General features: G+C 39.9%; 1 protein-coding gene across 1 annotated transcript; it reads left to right on the forward strand.

Annotated features, from left to right (window-relative positions):
• Positions 1-4,963: 4,963 nt before the first annotated feature.
• On the forward strand, positions 4,964-6,616 carry srd5a2b (steroid-5-alpha-reductase, alpha polypeptide 2b). The gene is made up of 5 exons (XM_077236336.1): positions 4,964-5,238; positions 5,674-5,837; positions 6,050-6,151; positions 6,287-6,437; positions 6,550-6,616. The coding sequence occupies exons 1-5, from the start codon at positions 4,964-4,966 to the stop codon at positions 6,614-6,616; spliced, it is 759 nt and encodes a 252-aa protein (XP_077092451.1).
• The last annotated feature ends 3,736 nt before the right edge of the window (positions 6,617-10,352 follow it).

The following is a 10,352-nucleotide window of genomic DNA, read 5'->3' on the forward strand; positions in this document are numbered from 1 at the left end:
TAATAAATGTTTCTTGAGCAGCAAATCAGCATATTAGAATGATTTCAGAAGTATCAGGTGACACTGAAGACTGGAGTAACAATGCTGAAAGTTCAGCTTTGCAATCAGGAATAAATGGCGTAAAATTTTTTCAAATAAAAAGCAGGTGTAATATTTCAGAATATTACTGTTTCTACAATATTGTCGATAAAAATATGAAAGACTTTTGAATGGTGGTGTCAAGCCTTAAATTAATAAACGTGGACTCACATGAAAAACCTTTTCCTTAATTGCTTTTGCAGACTAACTTTTATATTGAAAACAGACCTGCCTTGCTTTGCCAGCCTCATGCAATCGTCACATTATTGTGGATTTATTTTAAATGGGAAGAGCACACGCAGTGTAGTGCATCTGCATGGCAGACCAGTTTACCTTTTAATTTTGTGTGCTATGCAGCTAAATTCCTGTGGGATGAGAACTTCCTGTTTATTTATTTTTTTCTTTAGATAGATGTTGACTGCTTAGATATTGTTTAATACCATTAAACAATCCCAGGTTCTTGAGGAGATTTTGACTGAGGCAGGAACAGAGGAAATAAAAATAAAAAAATGCGTTAATGCGATTTGTTAATTTTCTTTAACAGACAAAAGTACAAAGAAAAGATGTACAAAATTTTCACTGACCAACTTATTTATATTTTATAAATATAAACAGATTTTGATGGCTGTCCCAACACAGTTTTTAATCATTTAGGAATTGTGGATACTAGTTGTTGCAGTTTTGCAAGTAGAATATTTGCCCAAACTTGCCAGATATAAGACAGCTGCTCAACAGTCAGTGGACGTTGTCTGATTCTCCTTTTCATGTTGGGTCATGCATTTTCAATAAGAGACAGATCTGGACTGCAGATAGCCAGTCAAGCACATCCACTGTACGGTGTAGAGTGTCTGAGAAACCATTAGCATGTGCAGAATGAGGCCTATTTCTTGATGCAGTGTTTAAGTGAAAACAGTTTTCCAAAGTACGCCAGAGCCCACATGGCTATTTTTAACACTAGCATGATGGTTTCTCATACAATGACATCTGGGGGCTCAAAGGTCACACACATTCAACAGAGTTTTCTTGCCTTTCCCTACACCGACTGAGATTTATATTATGATGTTAGATGCAATAGCTAAATATTTGACAATCTTGCATTGAGAAATGTGATGTTTGTATTGTTTGACAATTCTCTCATGTAATATGGCACAAAGTGGCTTGGCAAAAACTAAGATTCTCCTTTTATACCCTATCACGATACCCTCACCTATTACCAGTTCGCCTGCTACTTGTGTACTGTTTCAAAATAATTTATCTTGAATATTCTGTAAAAATTTCACTTCATGCATCTGTCCTAACTTTTTTGGAGTGTGTTGCAGCTCAAATTTTTTTTATATTTACAAAATGTGTACATTGCAAATATATATTTTTTGTAGGCTACTTTTGTCACTTTTGTCAGTTAAAGGTTCAAATCACAGATTCATGATTACTGTATTTTAGAAATGTCCCAACATTTCTGGAATTGGGGCTATAGATTCTTGGCAAACTAGCATGAAAGATATCTTTAATAAGGTGGTAGTAATGGGAATACCCTGGGGGGAAAAATAGAGTCTGGTGTGTTGTGTAATGTCATTCACCTGTATTCACAGCTTACACAATTGTGTTTTTTTTTACTTTTTTGCACTGTTTTGAGAACAAATTCAAATAATTTTCCACCCATTTTCCCTGACCCTTCTTTGAAATAGAATTTGTGAGGTGACGGTGGTTCCTATTTATTGGCCCAGCTCAACAAATATCACTTCATCAATCTGTTCTCGCTGTTTAGCGGTGTCGACATTTTCAAATCTCCTGAGCCGTTTCAGGTCGCACTGAACGCATTAGGGTAAAGAGAACGTTGTTGAGAATTAGGTTGGACACAGGTGTCAGCTGTGGTGACTGCAAGTTTCTCCCCCAGAAATGACTTCAGTGTTGATCTCCAGCTTACATCATGCTCTCAAAAACAAAATTAAGAACTTGTTCTAAGTTAATTGGGTGAATCTGGTCCGATTTTTATTGTCTTTTTCATTTTTGCAGAGCAGGTTAATATGTTTTTGTAAGTCAACATTAAACAAAATCAAGTTGCTTAATGTGCACTGTTAATTTTTTAATTAAATTAATGCTAGATGGTTATTTTAAGATAAATGTATCAGTCAGGCTGTAGTAGAATTGTACTATTTTAAGTGTTTCTTTGGAAACATGATTTGAAAGACATGGATTTGTTGCGCCGCCCTGTTTTAAGTGACTTTTATTGAGTGACTGCTTTACACTGGGGACATAAACACTGAAAGGTTATTGGTAATATGGGTAAATGGTGCGAGAGGAAACACTTCCTGCGGTTTCATGTAGTTCTCTACATAAACAGAATCCATGCATTAATCACCATTCTCAGCAGGTACTCCCTTGATTACAGGAAACAACCTGTTGCGAGCTAAAGAGGTTTTCTGAAAGTGAACTGAATTCATCATACGTTAACAGCTTCAGGATATGACCTAAAAAAAAAAAAATCTGCAATTTTAGGGAAGTACTCCTGGCTTATGTAAAAATGTTAGAGTCACTGTGTGGGCTTCTTCAGATCACTGTACTGGGGAACAAAAAAAGCTGTTAAGTAGGCCTACACAAAATGTTATATATACATATATATATATATATATATATATATATATATATATATAATATCCATAGTATTTGAGTACTTGACACAATACAAGGGTGTGTGCATAGCAGGCAGACAGACAGACAGATGAAGACTCAAGAGGAATAGGCTATACTTCCAACACGAAATTTAATAAATCCACATTGGCAAGAATATGAATAACTTGACATCCCTGCAGGGCATCCGCAGAGAGGGTGTTGGAGGACTGGCTGGGCTCTGTGGTGGTGATAAAACGAAACTAGGCAAAGCCAAAGTCAGAATGACACAGTCAATGCATTCAGGTTAATGAAAATAATCATTCCCAGTCCATTAAAAGAGGTAATTCAAAATAAAACCGGACAGATCAGTCCAAATAGTTCTCATTGCGCAATAAAGAATCAGATACCGGGTGGGATAGGGTGGAGTCGACAAATCCTTCAGCCAGTCATCAGTCTTCGTTCCCTCGGCCGCCGGTCGGTGTCGCGGTCTAACTCCACGCATCCACTTCCGGGGCGATGGCAAGCTCTGTCCTCTTGTCCACGGGCTCATTTTTTGCGGCGGGTGGTGCTTCTTGATCTGCGGGTGGCTCATGTGAGTTCACCGCAGTCCTACGTGATGAAACGAGCTCTGGGTCTGGTTGTGCTCCGAATTGGGAAGCGATGCTCTCCAGACACCTAATGATGGTTTCCCTCCAGTCCAATCCTGTGGTGTCTGGGAGGTCGATAGGGCAGTTCAAGGTTGACCCGATCCGGAACAAGGTCCTCAGGGTCTCGTCGTTGAGGGAACTGGTGACGGCCAAACAACAAAAGTCTTTGACAAATGAAAATAAATTATGTCTCTCCTGAGCCAGGTGATTATTTTTGTCATATCGTCCATCTTGGGAGGTTCGGTCATCTGTCACAATACAAGGATGTGTGCGTAACAGGCACAGACAGAGACTCAGAAGATGAATATACTTCCAAAACGAAGTTAAATAAATCCACATAGGCAAGAATATTCGATGAAGGCAGATAAACACACTTAACGTGAACATGACCGAACAGAGAAAGAATGTGAGGGACCAACTGATATAGCAAACACAGACGACATGATTATTAAACAGCTGAAACAAATAACACAAATGAGTCGGAAACTGAACAAGGACGACACGTGACACATGAAAACAAACAAAGTCCATGAATAAAAAATCTAACAAAACATAATTGTGACAGTACTATTATTTCATTATTAATATTAAATAATATAATTTAAATATTTAAATTTAAGTTCTTTTAGTGCACACTTGAGGCACCTTCAAAAGATGCCCAGAGGTTCTCTGATGGTTTAGCTAGAGTGAACATGTAAGGAAACTTAAATGGTGCCTCAAGCATCTTTTTATTTTTATAGTCTGAGAGGAGATTTCCTATTGAAAAGTATTAAAAACGTACGCCAAAACAAACACAAAAGGGAAAAAAATGCCCATTTACCTCACTGAACTGTAAACACTGAACACAAAATAATTAAATTGTTTAGGGTAAACTTAAATTAAACAAATTAATTCAATCAAATTAACTTTTATGAGTATTTCGAATTTTCTTTTGAGTTCACAAAACTGACACATTTTAATTAATCGGAACTTGTTTCTTTTCATTTAGACAAACTTAAAATTAACTGAAATTGGGCTGGGATTTCTATTTTCCAGCATGCTGTGTCATGTGTGCAAGACCAATGTTAAGTGGGAGATTTAGTAGTGTTTGATGATTAGCTATGCTAATTTAGAAGAGTTTCTGCTATGTATGTTTTTTCTTGTAGGGTTACCATCATGGTGACGAGTGGAGCATGAGCTTGGTTTGAGAACAGATGTTATGTTCAATATTGTCGTATTTATTGCTACGCTATGCTAATGCTATCAAAGTATTGTGTTACATCTTTCTAAACACAAAATATACAGGATTAACAACAACATGTTCTTCTTATTGATGTAAAAAACAATAGCCAAGCCTCACCTACATGCTTGTGTTTTGATACCACTCCATCACATGAAAATCGATGTTCTCCACCAGTGCATAAGTGGAAAAATCTCTCGCAATATGTTAAAGAAGGAAATCTGCTTAAAAAAAGGCTATCTCACATTTCAGCAGGGTGCATACTGTCGCATGATCAGGATTCGGCTCTCCCTCTGCTTTTGGGGAGGAGCTGCTCTGAGACGCTGTGTTTGCTCTGGTGAGGGGTTAAGAGGGGAGATACAACATTAGGCTCAAACCTGGTCTGGAATTGGACTGATACTCAACCTCCATGCAGTGCCAAGAACTCCTCGTGCAGGGCCTGAGTTTGGGGATGATCCTGGGTGGGGTAATGCACTTTATATGTCTCAGGAAGTCTCACGCTGCCTATGGCCGCTACGTGGACACCTCGGGTAGCTCCATCATGGTGCCCGCAAGGCTAGCCTGGTTCCTCCAGGAGCTTCCCGCTCTCTTGGTGCCCCTTCTTTTGATGCTGATCACGGATGGAAAACACAGCACTGGGAAACACCTGATGCTCTGGACCTTCTGCTTGCATTACTTCCAAAGGTAAGCTGTGTGCCTGATGGGACAAACATTTTTACAAACAATTTTACAACATTAATGAAAGATCACTAGTATAAAATGCAGACATTATAGGCCAGAGCGGATGACTGCATATATATAATACTGGATGTATTAGCTCACCCAGAACAAATGAGAAAAAAATAACCCTTAATCCAAAGACAAAGGGGAACGGACTGGGTGGAATGTTCTGGATTCCTGCTTCTTTAACAATAATGCTGTGCTGACAATAAATTAAGGCTGAGGAAATGTAACATAATATTTGAGTTGATGCATTAGCTGAATCAAAAGCAGGTGAATGACGTGAGAAACGCTTGGATTTAGGATTGTGAGCAGGTGTTCGCAGACACACAATAACAGTCGAAATGTAATGCACTGTAGGCAGATGACCTAACATACAAATAACATTCTGGTTTCCAGGAGCTGCATCTACTCTCTGCTGACCAAAGGGCGGCCGTATCCATTCAACATCATGCTGTTAGGGATGGTGTTTTGCTCTATTAATGGCTTCCTGCAGGCACATTATCTGCTGCATTGTGCTACATATAACAACACATGGTTTTCTGATGCCCGTTTGGTAGCCGGTAAAACTCGTTTACTGAAATAATTATTATAATAAAAGTGTGTGCTTTTCAAAATTATATATATATATATATATATATATATATAAATAATTTTTTGCTTATCGTATTATTAAATCTTTTAAAAAATTACATTTACTTTAGATAAATTGCTTGTTAATGTTTATATAAAGTTGTACATTTATTAAACTCATTTTTAAACTGTATTTCTCTAGGCCTGATTATATTTTTCATAGGAATGGGAGTCAATATTCACAGTGACCACATTCTTCGCAGCCTGAGAAAACCTGGAGAAATTTCCTATAAAATCCCGAGAGGTATTTGAGGGTCTTTTTAATGTTAGCAACACTCATCATTCACTCAGCAGTCTTTATTTCTGTCTCTGAAAGCAAACTGCAATTAGCTTCACTGAATAAATGCTGAGCTGATTTATTTGTTTATTTTATCTGCAGGCGGCTTATTTGAGTATGTTTCTGGTGCAAATTTCTTTGGGGAGATAGTACAGTGGCTGGGCTACGCTGTTGCTACCTGGTCCTTACCCACATTTGCTTTTGCTTTTTTCACAATTTGCTTCATAGGCCCAAGAGCCTATCACCATCACAGGTAAGTAAACCAAAATTCACAAATCACTTACAGAATTATTAAACTGTACTTCTTCAACATGTTTTCAATGGTATTTGATTGATTTAGATGTGGTTTCTTTAATGTGTTCCAGGTATTATCATGAGAAGTTTAAAGATTTCCCCAGATCAAGAAGATCTCTCATACCCTTCATCTTCTGAGCTGATAAATGTAGTTGCGTTCTGACAGAAATAAATAATTAATCTTCAGTACTACAGTGTACACCTGTCCTTTTTTTGTTTTCATTGCCGGATTTAGCATACAGTAAATGGGAATTATTGGCACAAATAGGAACATTTATGACTTGAATATCTTACCAGATCGTGTGTAATGGTTTTGACTTCCTGTATGATAAAGAATTAATCATATAAAAGGACACTTTACTACGCCTTAATCTTTTTTTTATTATTTCTACAGTATGTTATTGCAGTTGTTAGTATATTTGCTTGTTACTGTGTGTAACTTTTATATCACTTCCTCTATCCCAGCTTAATATGTAGAGACAACTGTAAATTGGTTGATTTCCTCAAGTGTAAACTGTATGACTAAACTGTATGTGGTGTTATTAAAACATGAACATCTCAGCCATTCAAGACAATTGCATGATTTTGTGTTTACAGGATTATCTGTTTGCTGAACAATGACATGTTTGGTGTTAACACCATTGTTGATTGAAAACTAGGGATGGCCCGATAACATTTTTTTCAAACCGATACGAGTACGAGTATTTACATTTGTGTACTTGCCGATATCGAGTACCGATATTTCTACCGCAAAAGTAACTATAGGCTCCCAGAAAAGAAGACAGAAGACTATTTTAGAACACAGGTTAAAAGACTGTTTTTATTTTCTTCTCTGCTTGTTTTAACAAGTCTAAAAATAAATAATAATGAGTAAAATAATAAATGTATTAACACACAAACCACTGTTAATTTAACATAAAAGCAAGCAGTTACTGCGTGCATGGTCTGACATGACTGAATGCGCCCAAAGTGCGCTCCCTTAGTCTAATTCCTAAAAAGCTGACAGTTCATCGCGATCTCACACATCTGTTATTATCAATGAAGCTGACTGCACAATGAATCTTTCATAATATCCACACTTTGTTTGTTATAATTAGAGGATTTGCCAGCATACAGAATTCAGCACTGAACAAAAAAGTTTTGAGCAGTGAGGGGAGTCTATCTTAAATGCTTCTGATTAGCCATTGCGTTCAAGAAATCAACACACATGTCTGTGATTGGCTACATCGCTCAACGCTGCAAACATGTTATGAATAGAAACTCTGGCCTGTAAATCGTTTCTATTTTGTTTTAGTTGTTCTTCTTGCTTTTCTGCAACAGATGAATGAAAATCTATTAGTTTTAATATGTTGTATTCATAGATATTTCTAATTTGCGGGAGTCCCGCGAATCGTTTTATTCTCCCGGAACCCGCACACACAGAGTGAGTGTGCGCTCGCGCTCGGCCATCAGATCTAGTGCCGCGCCGCACTCTTTTTGCGTTGGGAGTGCACGTCCCTATGCCTCAGTTCACCTCGACAAAGCACTCGCGGCGGCCAGTTTCGTTTCGCAAAATGTACGTGGTATCGGCGAATTTTTATGAGTACGAGTACGAGTATATGAGGACAGTATCGACCCGATCCCCGATGCCAGTATCGGTATCGGGCCATCCCTATTGAAAACTATCATTATTTAGCTAACAATCATGATTTTGGTGATGCTATGATGCATAATTTCACTTCATATTTAAAGAAGAAAATATAATAAACAGAAAAATGAAACCATATGTGTTTTTTATAAAATGCATAATCTACAGTTGTTTAAGGTACACTATGGCCCTCTGTTGGTTAAACAACAAAACTGCATGCATTTTGCAGAAGAACATGTTTTGGTTGTGCTTTGGATCTGCATGACTGTGCCAGGACTTTGCAGTGAGACATGTTGTACGTGCTACAAAAAAGTAGGTCTGCATGATGAATAAATTTACCACACAGTTTTGCATGTGTGTGAGACAGAAATGATGGTTTGTCTGAAGCGAGTTTGTTGTGTGCTTGTTTGTTTGGTTAATCTATGACTCTCCAATATTTTACTAGCGGTGGTTGTCAATAACAGGCATGTCTGTTGAAAAGAATGGCCAATCAGAGGTGATAACTGTAGGTTTTTGTGTGAGTGAGCTCAGGCTCACTTTCTGTATGCTATATAATCATTTGTTTATTTGAAAAAGGGTTTGTTTGCCATGCAGAGGACCAACTTCCACTGCATACTGCAAAGTTTTAGAAGTGACAGAGGCATTTAATATGGGAAAAAATCTGTGAAATTCTTCCGTAAATCACTTCCGTAAATCAAATTGATATGACTGAAAGTGATAAAGTAGCAACAGACGGCAAATATCTAATGAGTGGTCCTCTGCAGCTATCTACTGGTTGTAGTTGTACTTTTGTCATCTTGTTTTCGAAAGTGTTTGTCTTCCACCAGATGTCAAAAATTGTCCACTAAAGCATTGCACGATCCTCTTCAAGTCTGTCTCTCAACATTGCGTAATAGCTTACGCTTTGGGGAAACTCCTTTCTCCGAAATTACTGAACCCTGATGGAATCACGCTATTGCATTAGCCAATGGCGCTTGAGTACTTCCACGGTGGGCGGGCCCAGCTGCAATATAGGTTACGCAGAGCGGAAAATGATCTTAGAATCTTTCTCCATCACTTCACATCACTTTGGAGCCTGCTTCGCCGTAGACCTGAGCGAAAAGAGCAGACAATGCTAGAAGCAAACCACTCCTTTGATCCCGCGAATCAATGAGATGTAACTTCGAGGATGCCGCATGTGGGACGGGCCCATAGAGTTCCCGGACTCGCACGGACTCCCGGGCTTTCGCCCACAGTGAAGCGGTGCTGAGAGGGTCTGATTGCCCTCGTGTGAGGACCTGCCTATCAAGATTCTTAGCGCGAGGCTCGCTGTTGTGCTCAACGGCAGCCTGCCAGCAATCACGCCTCCCACTCCTGAGAGGCCACGAACAGCTCCCTCGGGAAGCTCTGCTGGTGAGTTAACGCCAGCCCAGTGCCCACGTTCTCATTGCCCACCAGAGCCCTGGTCTCCTACACTAAACACAGCCTCTGCCCTTCTTCTGACGCACGGGACCTGGTCTCTTTTGGCTATGGAGAAAACGACACGATGTCCACCAACGCATCCAACCCAGGTGTCTGGTCTGAGGCCCCACTCCAACTTCTCTGGACAAGGATGTCATGAATATTCTATTGGAGGCCGTGGCCAATATGGCCCTGGAATGGTCAGTCCCAGAGCAGCCAGTGAAAAAGTGAATGGACGGGTCTCAATGCAGACTGCCAGTGGGATGCCCCTCAAAGACCAGCTCCCTTCTTCCATGAGTTCTACGATGAGGTCACGCGGTCGTGGCCCTCCCCTCATTCAGCCCGAGACCTTGCCCAAGAGACCCACCTCCACTCAGTGGTGGATGGGGCGGACAAACCTGGTTTCACCCGGTCGTCTCCCTTTAAAGAGGCCATCACGGCTCACCAGTGTCCGTCTCGCAGATGGAAGTCGAGTTCGCTGCCTTCTAAGCCAAGTAGAACTACAGCCCAAATCACAGAGAAGGTATACACTTCGGCTGGACACAAAGCATCTGCCCATCATACAATGGCGATCCTGCAGGTGTTTCAGACTAGACTCGTGAAGTCCCTGAACGAGGAAGCCATGGAGTCATTTTGCAAGCTGTGCACGGCAGTAGATCTCACCCAAGGAGTCAGGCGCAGCATGCGCAACCTGGTAGTGCTGGCAGCCCCTCCGCTCCAAGCATGCTCCATGATCCTAAGCTGCCGATGTGTCAGAGACCAAACAAGAAGTCCTGTTATGGTGCAAAGCAAGTTCCCCGAAAGTCC

The sequence above is a fragment of the Siphateles boraxobius genome, unplaced genomic scaffold (assembly GCF_051911475.1).
Source record: "Siphateles boraxobius isolate OS27281-9 unplaced genomic scaffold, OSU_SipBor_1 20, whole genome shotgun sequence".
Classification (NCBI taxonomy): domain Eukaryota; kingdom Metazoa; phylum Chordata; class Actinopteri; order Cypriniformes; family Leuciscidae; genus Siphateles; species Siphateles boraxobius.

Bases quoted from the DNA above. Each gene is read 5' to 3' on its own strand.
- srd5a2b (XM_077236336.1), top strand. From the start codon at position 4,964: ATGCAGTGCCAAGAACTCCTCGTGCAGGGCCTGAGTTTGGGGATGATC. The intron at 5,239-5,673 runs GTAAGCTGTGTG...TCTGGTTTCCAG, and splicing joins TGCTTGCATTACTTCCAAAG to GAGCTGCATCTACTCTCTGC. The intron at 6,438-6,549 runs GTAAGTAAACCA...AATGTGTTCCAG, and splicing joins AGAGCCTATCACCATCACAG to GTATTATCATGAGAAGTTTA.